The 13,733-nt window shown below is 39.3% G+C and overlaps 1 protein-coding gene across 4 annotated transcripts in view; it reads right to left on the bottom strand.

Moving 5' to 3' along the window:
• The window catches only part of MTA3 (metastasis associated 1 family, member 3), a 121,506-nt gene that overhangs the window by 9,127 nt on the left and 98,646 nt on the right, over nucleotides 1–13,733 (bottom strand). For all 4 annotated transcript variants that reach the window (XR_001361820.1, XR_001361821.1, XM_014538452.1 and 1 more), the window contains exons 15-16: nucleotides 6,889–6,975; nucleotides 3,370–3,516 (exon numbers count right to left, since the gene is read on the bottom strand). Coding sequence is in view for 2 of the 4 variants with exons in the window: in XM_014538452.1 (XP_014393938.1) it covers nucleotides 3,370–3,516; nucleotides 6,889–6,975 (234 nt within the window). In the remaining 2 variants the exon portion in view is untranslated. The remainder of the gene's footprint in view (nucleotides 1–3,369; nucleotides 3,517–6,888; nucleotides 6,976–13,733) is intronic.

Genomic DNA, 13,733 nt, shown 5'->3' with positions numbered 1-13,733 from the left:
CTGAAGTGTAGGGACTGACAAGGTACTAGGTAGGTCTATATTTTGAAATTTCACTCTTTTTATCATTACTGACCCCCAGCAGGGGGCTTCTTATGCGCGCAGATTTTGTCTTCACCCTCCGAGCTGAAGTCTGTGAGGTAGGCACAGAGTCTGCGTGCGCCCGGTGCCGTGGTTAAGCTTGCAGGGCACACCGAGTGCTGGCTCCCAGTCACCTGTACACCAGGGCCTTTAAAGGGCCGGGCCAGGGCAGGTGGAAGACAGCGACTTTCAGGAAGACAATGAGACACTGAACATCATTTTCTTTTAAAATGTCAGGTAAATCCTTTCTGCCAACAGAAATCCAGACTCTTCCCATCTAGAACCTCCACCTAAAGACAGAGGGTGAGTGAAGGAGGCAAGCCACTGAGAAGGGGCCAGGAAGCCCTGAGGCGGAGAGACCTGGATATTTCAGTACGATCAGGTTTCGTTTCATCAAGTTAGTTCTTCCCATCAAAATCCTGTTTGGTGCGATCATCTGTCTGACTTGCTGATCATTAAGTGGCAATGCTAATTGACTTTATTATTGGATCACACAGGGCCTGGCTTCCCCATGAGTTTGTATTTATCAACTCTAGTATGTGACAGTATCAACTATCCCATGAAAATGCACTATTAGCCTAACATTTGTTCTGGTATTTTGAAGTCACCTTGTAAATTCAGGTTAGTCAGCATTCCATATCCCAAAGAAATAAGAAACAGATCCATTATCCCAAGAAAAAGGTCCACTGGAAATACAAAAATGGGGACATTTTCCAAAATGTGTATTTCTGCTACACTTGTCTCTCAGCTCCACATCCATCCATCTAAACTCACTTCTGTTCAATTAACATCTATTGAGCACCTACTAAGTTCCAGGCACTGTGCTAGGCAGTAGTGATGCTGGGGCTGGGACTCTGCAAACACATTTCTCCTCAGCCACCAGGTTCCCTGTCACACCAGTAGGGGGTGCTAGAGGGAGCATGAAAGGCTTAAGGATGGAGAAGAGACTGGTTTTTACCGCTTCCTGTCAGCATCACCCCAATAGCAGCTCCAGTTCCTAGCTTTACTTCACACGCCCAGAACCAGCCTCATCACACCTGGCAGATGCCAGCGCCGACAGAACAGCGTCCTCTCGAGGGCTCTGAGTTCCAGCTCCTCAGGGCCCTCTTGAGCTTCTTTCTACCTTGTGATAACCCCAGCTTCTTCCTTCTACTCTCCCAACCTTGGGGATGGTGGCTGCTTCCTATGCCACCACCACCAACCCCATGTTCCCCATTTACCTCTTTTGTCCCTCTGTATCTGTCATATTGAGTTTTGTGTTAGCTGTTAAAATAACTTATGTAGTTTCTATTTTGCTGACAAATACAGTGCAGTTGGAAGCCACAACTTTATTTATAACAGTGGTCAAAAGAACAGACTCTGATACCAGTCACACCTGCAGGGAAATCCCAATCTATTTATGTAGTACCTGGTAATTGTGAAAACTTTAACTCATCTCTCTAGGTCTCGTTTTCTCAATCGCTTTCATTTATTCAATTAACATTTATTGAGTGCCTACCACCTTCCAGGCACTGTGCTAGGCAGAGAGAGCTAAATGTTATGCAAAACAGTAAAACTCCCTGACGTCCTGGGGCCTTCTGTTGTGTGAATCAAAGGAGACAGCTCAGGTAAAGTACGTCCTCAGCCTTCCTCTCTGTACCAGGACAGGAGAGCAAAGACCAACGGGTCTTAAAGAAAAAAGTGTCTCAACAGCTAGGTCTCTCAGAAAACGCAGCAAGTGTCCCTTCCTCCATAAGGCTGAAGGTCTCAGCCAACATAACACCCGGGCTTCATCATATGCCCTGTCCATTCCTCCTGTTGAGAGAAATGAACAACCTGTAGCAGCATTCACTCAGAAGGAAATGGGACAGACAGCCATAGGGAGGTAACACTACAAGTAGTTTTGTTTTTTCTAGAATTCCCACAGAGACAGTTACCTGTGATTCAAGGAAGGAGTAACAGCAACTGCAATGCAGGACTGAGACCCAAATGACCATGACCAACGGGTGCGAGTGGAAGAGATACTTTTCTCCACAAAGAAAATATGTATATATGTATATACACTCATTGATGCGTACATATCAAATAACCAGAACTTACTTTTTGCTTTCTGCAGTAAGACTATAAGCCTAGAGAGGCCAGGGAAGTGATGAGATGGAAAGGAAAGATTCCTGATTCCATTTAAGCCTGAATGCAAGGGCCCCAGGCTGTGGGCAAGGAAACGCTGGAAAGAAATCCCATCTCCACATTTTGACATAATCATTCCCTGGTCTTCCGGTGTCTAGACATTGGGCATATCGTGGCAATGATGGCCAGTGCTCTCAGCGAGGAAGTTGTTTCTGCAAGATTCCTGTGTAGCTAAATTCTTGAAAGCCATATCTACAACAATTGATAAGCCTATAAATGCAAACTAAACTCCTCACCCTCAAATTTTTATTCATTTTGACATCATTATGACCATCAAAAGTCATGCTGGGGAAAAAAAGAACACCATGGAAAATTATTACTAGAAGGTCAATTTTGCATCCTTGATCTAGGGCCTCATTATAAAAAATGTACTGTCACTGAAGGAAATTAGTGTTCCATAAGACATACAAAGCCTGGAAAGGGTTTAATTCATAAATAAATGCCAACATTTAAACAATCAAGACAGTTTCAAACTCCAGGACTATTGAAATGAACACTACATATTGCCTGGATGCTCTATAGTTCCCCTGGGAATATAATTCAATTCCAGTGAAATCATATGGCCAGGCCCAAGAGAAGTACTTTGGATAAGAGGTGATAGTTCTGTTTTTCCATTAGAAACAAATTATTATTTCTGTATTTAGGGCATCACTCAGGCAATTCCTTTCATGACTTATAGTACTCTTGAGCAATTAAAAACAATTACAAGATGAAAGAAGTAGGGGACAAATGTCAAATTCAGAACAACCCACGGAAGGCTGAAGAACCCCAGAGAGCACTGCTGTCTCAGACAGAAGGCAAAATCATCCCTTCTGCTCAAGGAAATATAAATGAGCAGTGAGTGTGCATCCCAGCAAGAACATTATTACCCAGCAGAGGCAACCTCCTAAATACACACTTCATCTCCGAACAAGCCTCCTAAGAGGAAGTGGGAGCAAAAATGTTCCTCCTGAAGAGGAGAAATATCACCTGGGAAATGTCTTCACCAGGGCACATGGCCGCCTTCCCTCTTATTCCCCTCACCACACTTGCAGTTATACATTCTTAGACTTGGCAGATGATGCCTAGAAGTGGCCAGGGGCCCTGGCATATCAGAACAGCCCCTGCATTTCTGGGCTTACTTACCACCCAGGCCATTGTGATGACTGTAGTTTCTTTTCCCCAAAATGCTCAGAGTCGTGTGATTCGGGGTGGTCAGCATCCGCTTGGTAGTGGGAGTTTGTAGAGTTGGTGTAGATCGAATTACATTAGGTTTCTTCGAAGGATGGATCTCTGACAGGGGAAAAAAAGGTTTCTCGACTCAGAACATGGTATTAAAAATCTGTGTGGAACTTCCCTGGTTAATAGGCACACATCTTATTTCTTAATGAGCTGAGAGTCAGTTCTTTAGGAGCCAGCCTGTTTTCCCAAGGACTTGCATAATTAATCAGCTTCAAGTGCTGTTACCATGACTGCTTTCCTTATCAAAAGTGAGCTGGTTCTTCCCTGCTAACTGGAGCTCTAGCTTCATGTTGTCAGTACAAGCAAGAAAAAGAAAGAAAAGGGAAAAAAAAACATAGAAGGTCACTTAAATACAAGCTCTACTAAGGGAATAATAAGGCATCTGACTCTTCAAGGTATTAGCAATCCAAAAACTTTCTGGAGAGGTAGCCTCAGAGAAAAACCACCTCCGTGTTCTATCAAACCAGTCTTAGCAAGTACCCATATCTGGTGCATAGAGCTTTCTGAAAAACAGGGTTCCTCCTCTGATTCTTCACCCAGGGTATGGGAACCAGGGCCAATCACTCCCAGCCCAGAACATATTGATATACATGAAATCTGACACCAAACTCCAAATACTCGAGTCAAGAAGCAGAAGGAGAAAAGAGGATATATCACAAAACTATAATGTGCATGTGGCATATGTGTGTTTAAGTGAAGCATGTTGTTGTCAGGCACACAGCCCAGAACCACTCATTCACTTTTTGGACAGAGTAGAGGGTCAGCAATTGCAATACTGTAGGAATTGGAATTTAAGGACCTTAGTCTATTACTGATACTGAACAACCTCTTCTCCAAAGCTAAACTTGCTCACTGATTCTGAGTTAACACCCAGTGTGCCAACCAGGGTGAAAAGCCACCCTTCTTTTCAGGTGAGGGCCAGGATAACAGCCTCATTTACTGAAATTTAGGAAGAGCCCTTAGCATTATTAGAATTACTGTATCTTGTTCTGGTCAAAATCCTACACTTGTCAAAACTGGATCAAGTACTAACCAAAATACGGCACTGATTTTTTTTCCAAAATAGCATTGAAGGTCTGCTAACCTCATTTTAAAAATATGTATTTCTTATTGATTTTTAGAAAGAGAAGAAGGGTGAGGGAGAGAGAGAGAAACATCGATGTGAGAGCAAAACATCCATCAGCTGCCTCCAGCACACCCCCTACGGGAGATCGAGCCCGCAACCCAGGCAATGCGTCCTGACCGGGAATCAAACTGGCAACCTTCCGGTGCAGGGGATAACACCCAACCAGCCACACCGGCCAGGGCTGCTAACCTTATTTTTTATTGCAACCTCCACACTCTATGCTCCATCCAGACCAGACAAACCTGCATTCCCTGAGCTTTTCAGGTCCTTGACTCATTGAGGCCTTTGTTTACCTGGTTCTCTTAGCCTAATAAGGGAAAAAATAAATATTTTCCTGTTTTTCAAATCCTATATATCTTTCAAGGCTGAGATCAAATATCATTTTCTTCATGTAGGCTGCCTTAACACTCACCAGAAATAACTACTCCTTCCTCCAAGTGCCCCATGCATACTACCTGTAATTCCTTTACAGAATCTTTAACTGTCTTAACCTGTGTACTTTCCCCAGTAGACTAAGATTTTTGAAGGCAAGGTCTTACTCATCTGGGTGTTCCCAAACCACTTAGTATAGTGTCTTGTACATAGTAAATACTCAGATATATGTTATGTAGGGATATAATTCAGCTAGTAGGACAACTCAGCTTTGAGCATATCTGGGAGAAACCCACACCAGTTTACCCACAGGAGGGATACACAATTACCTGTGGAAAGGCCAACTAATGTGCAATGCCATATTCTATTTTCTATGATCAGAAACTTTGCCTTACAAGTGAGAAGGGGCTTCTAGGATTAGGTCTTGCAAAGAAAGACAGAAAGCAAACCTCAAGGATTTAACCACCATGACCTAGGCCAGTGATGGCGAACCTTTGACACGCGTGTCAGAGATGACACGCGAACTCATTTTTTTGGTTGATTTTTCTTTGTTAAATGGCATTTAAATATATAAAATAAATATCAAAAATATAAATCTTTGTTTTACTATGGTTGCAAATATAAAAAAATTTCTCTATGTGACACGGCACCAGAGTTAAGTTAGGGTTTTTCAAATTGCTGACACGCCGAGCTCAAAAGGTTCGCCATCACTGACCTAGGCTATGCCTATGATAACCATGTGACATGCTCAGGGGCTATCAAAGCAACTCTTTAGCCCCCGAGGAATAAAACAAGAAATAAGGTGGCAGACTAACATCAAAGAGGGAGTTGTGAGCTTCTGACTGCTAGCATGCTCAGTGAGGACCAGATAATATGCCAGGCTCAAGGCTACACTTTGATTTAAACGACTGGCTGTCTAAAGTTTGGACACTTCCTAACTACAAATTCTGACAGAGCAATAAGGTTCAGTGCAACTCTGACTACATATTTCACTTTTACTGAGAAAATGAAAAGGCAAGAATATTAGAAATATGCCATTATAGCTTCTAAGTATATTAGGAACCATTATTTTGCAAATTATCTTAAACCTTTGCCAAAAAGAAAAAAGGTCATTGCCCAGTAATTTTTTATACTATTGTTAATTGTGATATTTCAACATGTAAATGGAACCATCATCTTTGGCAACTTTCAGAAAGCAATACAAATGCTCCTCTTTCAAAGTAACCTTAATTGGCATATCATACTATAATTTTTTTAAGGTAGCTTAAAAATCAGTTTGTTTTTTTTAAAAAAGGTAAATAAACCAATCCTTTTCTCTCTATTTAAGGGAAGGAGTGAGGTGGACTGAAGTACTAGAAGGATCGAAATTATAATATTAAGCCCAGCCAATGTTGCTCAGTGATTGAGCATCGACCTGTGAACCAGGAGGTCAAGGTTCAATTCCTGGTCAGGGCACATGCCCAGGTTGCAGGCTTGATCCCCAGTAGGGGGAGTACAGGGGGTGGCAGAGCAATGATTCTCTCTCATCGATGTTTCTATTTCTCTCTCCCTCTCCCTTCCTCTCTGAAATCAATAAAAATATATTTTTAAAAAATAAATCTTAAGACGATTTATTCATTAATAATTTAATGGTTCTTATTTTCATTTTGTTGCTTAATCTGTATTTATATACATAAGTGTACACTGCATTTTTATTCAATGACTTTTTTGGAAAAAGTAAACAAATCCATAATTGTGTCTGTTGTGTATATTTTGGCAATAAAAAAAGTTCCTAAAACAAGATAAATTGACTCTACATACGAAGGAATACAATTTCAGCTATTCAAAAGGCTTGAATTTAGTTGAGGTATGTCAATTTAGGATAGCCAAATATTTATAAGATACAGAAATTGTTGAGGTTTTTCCCTCTATTAGAAAGTACCCACCTAAATACCCAATGATACATGCCAAAGGTTTCCTGGTGCTTTTGCTTTTCTGGGGACTTCCAGAGAGTTCAGCATGTCTGTCTGCATCTGAGGAGAGAAAGAAACATGGAGACAACCAATGAGGCCGTTTTCTCTTCCTACACTACATACACCACAGAAACAACAGGTGCAAGTGCAAAACAGTGCCAAACATCCCCCAGATTCCTGTCATTTCCTTTCGGGTTTCAGAAAACCATTTGAGATTCTGTGCGTGCCCATCTGAAAGGCAGTGGGAATATGCTTCCTTTCTACATTAAAGCAGAAAATTTTCCATGAAGCACGAGGCCGAGTCCATCCTGATGGAAGATTAATCTGGCATGGAAGGCAGAAGTGACAGCTGACGAAGGTAACTACCCCCTTCACCACCCCTGACTCAGATGGAGTGGTTTTCCACTGAGGAGCACTTGGTCTAGCTTGGTGACACTCAATTCCGTGAGATGACAGCCTCACAAGGACGAAAATGGGTCATTTGGTTTTATCACTGGTTTCCTATCCTTCGTATCCCACCCTGATGACATTCGTGCTGAGATTTAAAAGGTCACCTGTATGTAGAGTATTTTATCTGCTAATCAGAATCAGTAAGGTACTGTGAGGACGGATATTAGTGGATAAGAGCTCACAGCACACTCCTCATTCCCTGCCGCAGACATTTCAGACAGAGAAAAATAAAGCATACACCATGAACACTCTGCATTTTAATGAGCTGTCATTAGGACAGAAGAATAGATGTGGAACCCGGCTGCCTCACATACCAGAGTTGTAAAAATAGAGTTTGAAGGGACAAAAAAGTGTATTGAAGTTGTTTAAATTTGCATATATTGTCATAAAGCTTAACAGAGTGGCTCTGGCAGGTATGATTCTATATCTATGCCTTTTCCCCACCTTCAAATATTGGACAAAAATGTCCTACAGGCTTTCTGACTCAACTTAGAGAATTTGCTCTTTCACAGGCTGAGGCCACATTTCTAGGCATACATACAAGACATTTCCTTTGACATCCATAGGAATTCTCTGCACTATTAAAACATACAATTCTATCTGAAACCTCAAGTAATTTAAAGTTAAAAAATTAACTTTTTCATAAGCTCTGGCCCTCTCTTTCACCAAGGGAACTCTTTTCTAATAACAAACAGTAAAAGGTGGGAAAACAGCATTTTAAAAATATGAAAATAGACAAAGTACATACTACAGAGATCCTCAAATAGGAATCTGAATATGTATCCCAAACACTGGCTAATTATTATGAAACCACTGACAACTATGAAGATTCCATTTCTTTTCCTACTATTCAGCTGATTTCCTTTGGGGGGAGACTTACTAAGCTATGAAGCTTTTCACCCATCGTTAATAGCGAAGATACAGGTGGAAATATAATCACCATGCTTTGGAAGAGTAATCTAAATAAACATTAAAAAGCAGCCCAAATCCTACAAGGATCAAACACCTGTCAAATCACTGTGAACTAATACTAAATAATAATTCCTTCCTAATATTATTAATTCTTCTGAAGTTCTATTTGGGATGAGGACAAGAGAAAAATTTCTCCTTTCTATTAATAAAGCTTGAATGAATCCCCTTGTTTATTTTCTCAGTGTACTAGACAAAGGCAATCGCTATATCACTATCACTAGCAATTAAACTAACTTTGCTCTATTCCAGTCTATAAGGCCCAAAGGAAAACTACCAGTGTGGCTGCAATCGATGGACTCCCCTAAAACCATCACCCTGACAAGAATCAACAAATCCATCAAAGGGGTCACCAACACAATACCCAAAGATATTTCACTTTAATGTTTTTAATTCCTCATTAAATTAGTTGGAGTAATTATGTGATGTTCCAAGTGACAATTTACAAGAGCACCTGAATGGGGGATCAAAGCTCTTAAGAAGGATCCATATTTCACTAATCCCAAACGAATTATCAGTCTCAACTATAAAGAAATTGGGAAGGTGCTAAGACTATGAGCTGCTGTTTAACATAAAAATGGCAGCCATTCAGTGATATATAAATGGGAAAAATACATTCCACCCTGAGGGAATGATCATAAACATAGGATTATCAGGTCTGCACTTGAGTTGGTTAAGTAGTAGAATCTAATTCCAAGTTGAATTAGCATCTTCGAATAAGACCAGGCCAGCGTGAGTCAGTCCTCACTCCCAAATTATTCTCTTAACTATTTAAACAGAGATCGTTCATTAATGTGCAGTAAAAGTGCACAGATAAAGAAAGCGATCTGACAAATGCCCAAAGAACCCAGAAGGAATCAGAATCTGCCCAGAGACAGGGTGAACTCCGCATCTCACTCAAGTTACTGGACTGAACACAAGGCACCTGTCACTGGCTTCCAAGAGGATGCTCTACAGCTCCTTCAGGTAAACCTGGAAAAACACTGTTAGTTTTATTGCAACTGATAGCCATTTTTAAAAAACTGCTTTGGGAAGATTAGGGGGATAAATGAAATGGAAAAACTGCAAAAAGTAAACATCGAATTAAAATTCACAAAAACATCTCACATGGGCTTTCGAGATCGCTGTCAAAATAAAACCATCCACAGAATTTCCTTTTAGGAACTGTAGAGGCATTTCTAAACAAGATACAAAATATAGGTGCCATTTAAAAAAAAAGATAAATTCAACTACGTTTAAAAAAATCTATTTGGCAAATACATCATAAACAAAGTCAAAGACAAAATGGGGAAATATTTGCATCACATATCACAGATGAGCTAATTTCCTTAAAATATAAAAAGTTCCCACAAATCGAGACTTTTATCCAACAGAAAATAGGCGAGGGGCAAAAACAGTTGACAGAAAAGGAATGTACAAATATATGCAAATATTTCCATCTCACTCAAAAAGAAAAATGCAAGCTCACATGTCACCCGTCAACTAGCCAAGCGTTTGAAAGATGGGTAACACCACTGGCGAGGTCCTAGAGAAACAGGCATCTCTAGACACCGTGGGTGGGAGTGTAAATTGCACTTTTCTAAGGGCAACTGGGTAGCAACTATCAAAATTCAAAATGCATGTTCATCAGTTTGAAATATCTATGTAGGGATATTTGTTGCAACATTACTTCTAATAGAAAATGGTTGGAAATAGCCTAGGAATTCTTAGGCTAATTAACCGAATTAAATTTTTTAAAAAAGTAATCCAGAATACCTCTGGATACTTTAGATACTGGTAACAGCGGTTACCTCTATAGAGTAGGATGGGATCGGTGATGAGATTTGTAACCACTTTTGAATCTGCAGAAAGATTTGAAGTATCCATTCAGAAACAAATTTTATTACCAAAAATACCAAAATAAAAAACCCAACTGTTCTCGCCTAATGTTAGAGCTTAAAATTTCACAAAAGTTTATATAAGTAATAACTTTTGCTGAGCCATCTCTAGAAAAAAATCAGAAAATATGTTACAAATTTCTTATGAATATGGGCCCTTGGGATAATTCCAAGTTGAATTAGCAACTTTGAACAGGAAAAGAAATATGGCTCCAGGTGCCTCTTGAACTTCATTGTGGGTATACTGCTGTTATTCAAGTCTGGTATGCTGTCAACTCAGAAACCACTTACTGACCCATGCAAGCTACAAAGGTGGCAGGTAAATCCTTTGGATCCACTTCTCTAAGACCCAGCTTCATTGAACTACAGGATGCTGCTAATGCACCTACTTCTTCCTCAGTCTCCGAGGATCCTGAATCTCAAATAGTAACCCTGTGCTCAGCTGGTATCAGGTGATTTTACTGAGCTTTGACGAAGTCATCTGATAACTTAATGTCTGATGGCAGTATCAAGGGAGGAACCCCATCATCACATCGTGGCTTTTTTACTGAGGGGAGGGGCATCAAAGGGGAGAAGGGACAGGCTAGTCTGTCTGAAACTTGATGCTGTTACAACCATGACATCAGTCTGCAAATTTTGTCAGACACAGTACCTTTATGCAATGTCTGGTTTGGGGTTTAGTAATGCATTTTTAAAAAAATGTTTTTATTGATGTTAGAGAGGAAGGAAGGATAGCAACATCAATGAGAAACATCATCGACTGGCTGCTTCCTGCACCCTCCCTATTGGGGATTAAGCCTGCAACCTGGGCATGTGCCCTGACCAGGAATTGAACCAGGGACCTCTTGGTTCATGGGTCAATGCTCAACCACTGAGCCCACATTGCCTGGGCTAGCAATGCATTTTTAATAAGCACTATCTATATGGTAGAACTGGCTCAGGTATTCTACTAATTTTAGTAATTTGGGGCATGGACTTATATATTCACACATAAAAGTATATTATTAAAATGAATAGATATTTGGAGAAACTGGTTTTAAAAAATCACTTTCCATATATCATATATATATATTTAAACATGTTGGTCATATAATATACTTATTTGCTTTTAAATTATTTAAAACAGAAACTATATTCCTATGGTTCAAAATTGAAAGTCTGGAAGAATGAAGTGAGTGGTGAAGTCTCCTTCCCAACACCTTTCTCTCAGCTTTCCAATTTCCCTCCCCACACTACTTCTTACGTTTTCCTTGGGATATTTTACACATATGCAAACAAAGATTCCCCTTTAAGAACTCGTAATTAAGAGTATGGTCTCCCCCATCTAATTGAGAGTTTAGCTCCCCTCTTTTTCAGTCATATGCAGTCTGTAACCCCATAAATTCTGGTTTTGATGGTGCTAATGAAGGGGTCGACTTTTATAGTGCTTATAAGAGGAAGATGCTCAAGTTCTCAGGGAAAACTACTTCCCTTTTCCAATATTACGATGAAGTATTCTAAAATGCATTAATTACAGCTCTTAATTTATCAATATCTTTAGAATTACAACCTTCTACCTGATCTGAAAGAACATTCATACTGCACCACAGTGATTAACTTTGTGAGGGGAGTAACAGGGTCACCATCGCCTTTGAGAAACCAAGAAAAGCTTACACCCCAAAATACACATACATTCTCACTGGACCAGAGACATGGTTGCTTACAGACACCAGGTTATTAACACCTGATCTCACTAACAAGACAACATCAAGGGACCTGCTGAAGAGGCTGCAATACGGTACACATACGGGAGATGATGCAAGAATCAATTATACGCTAAAATTACTGAGCAGATGCCTGCTGAAGCTTTATCATTTTAAATCTCAAGGTAAAATTAATTATTCTGAGAATCTAATTCTATATGTAACCCAATGAACTAAATACAAAATAAAATGTTCCTTGAATCTCATCACAAGTGACTATACTCTTATTATTACTATATATCTATGTTTGTAGAAATAAAATACAGGTAATTTAATCTTGACTTTTTAAAAGCACTATGGCCTTTCAATTGGGAGGGGGAGGGGATAAAATGAGGCGGCAGAAAAATATACTTCATTGAAGAATCATCAAAATAAACACAATTTGCAAATTCACTGAGTAATGAACAGAAAAGCCACAGGAAACAGAAGCTTCCTCAAGCAGCCAATTTAGTTGGTGATGGTTTCTTTTCCATTCATAGGAACAAAGATGATAATGGAAACATTTCATTCATTTTCTTTCTCAAATGTTTTTCCTCTTACTTAAGAAATTATATATAAGTATGTGTTTTAAATCAACTAAGCACTTTAGATGAATATAAATATTCCAGTTCCTTAAAATTGATTGTAAAAAGTGAAAATAGCATAAATCCCTCAACTCTGAAATGCTAGCAACGAAACCTCAACATAAGCCTAAATTCTCAAATACATATGAATCTAATGTAGCTAAATTTCCCCTCCATGGGACTCAGAGATTACTATCAATTTCCACTCCCTTTACAAAGCACTTTTCTTCTTATAAAGCTTTTACCTGTACATTTTTAAAGCCTTTCAACTATCCTGCTGAAAATTATCTTTAGGAACAAAATGTTTTTCAATCATTATTCCTTTTATGGATACCCTCTTTAAATCAAAATGGGAACATCCTGTAGTAAGAACTTTCTTATCTCAAGGACAAAGAAAAAACATCTACTGAATATCTTTCCTATTTCCCATGTTAAGCCAGACAGCAAGTTTTCTTCTCATCCTTTAGGGAAAGTTGCATGGCTCTCACATGCTAGCCAGGAACGTGACCGAAAGGAGCATGACTAGAATCAGAGTTAACACAACTTATGGACACATTTATGGGTACATGGTAATAACAGAACAATCCATGATTCATTGGTACATATGACCTTTGTTCTAACAAAAAAATGAAACATAAGCAAGAATGAACGCATTGCAAATGAGAGTAATTAAGTCATGTAAATGTCTGTGGAAATATATATGATATATGATTATGAAATGGAAACCAAATTGGACAATAGAAAGAATGCTCAACAACAAATTCGGACATCAGTTTGTAAAAACTAAATGTGTATTTTCAGAAAATTCACCCAAGACTTTAAAATTCATTTGTAATTTGCTAAATCTTCTAATAAATCTAGTGTTTATTATAAAGCACTGTGAATTTCCAAAATATTGTATGATAATTGTAAAAGGTTCATGGGAAAACAATACAATTTATAATGACATACAATTTTTCATTAGTGTAAATTGGCAAATTTTATTTAAACCTAATGAATTCATGTAAGACTGGACTGCATGTCTCAGTTATGGAGTTTCACTGTACCACCACCCTGGGGGATTACATTGTGACACTACCTTCCAGGTAAAAGTGCCTCAATAAGACCTATGTAGGCAATTCCATCACAAAGCCCCACTGGACAGGACCACCTCCCATCATCTTTTGCTGAACACTATGCAAAAAACTGCAGAGGTGGCAATGTTTTCTTTTCAGGTT

This window comes from Myotis brandtii, unplaced genomic scaffold (assembly GCF_000412655.1).
Source record: "Myotis brandtii unplaced genomic scaffold, ASM41265v1 scaffold191, whole genome shotgun sequence".
NCBI classification, from domain to species: Eukaryota; Metazoa; Chordata; class Mammalia; order Chiroptera; family Vespertilionidae; genus Myotis; species Myotis brandtii.
Note: the sequence above shows the minus strand (reverse complement) of the source record. Positions and strands in the feature narration are given on the sequence as shown.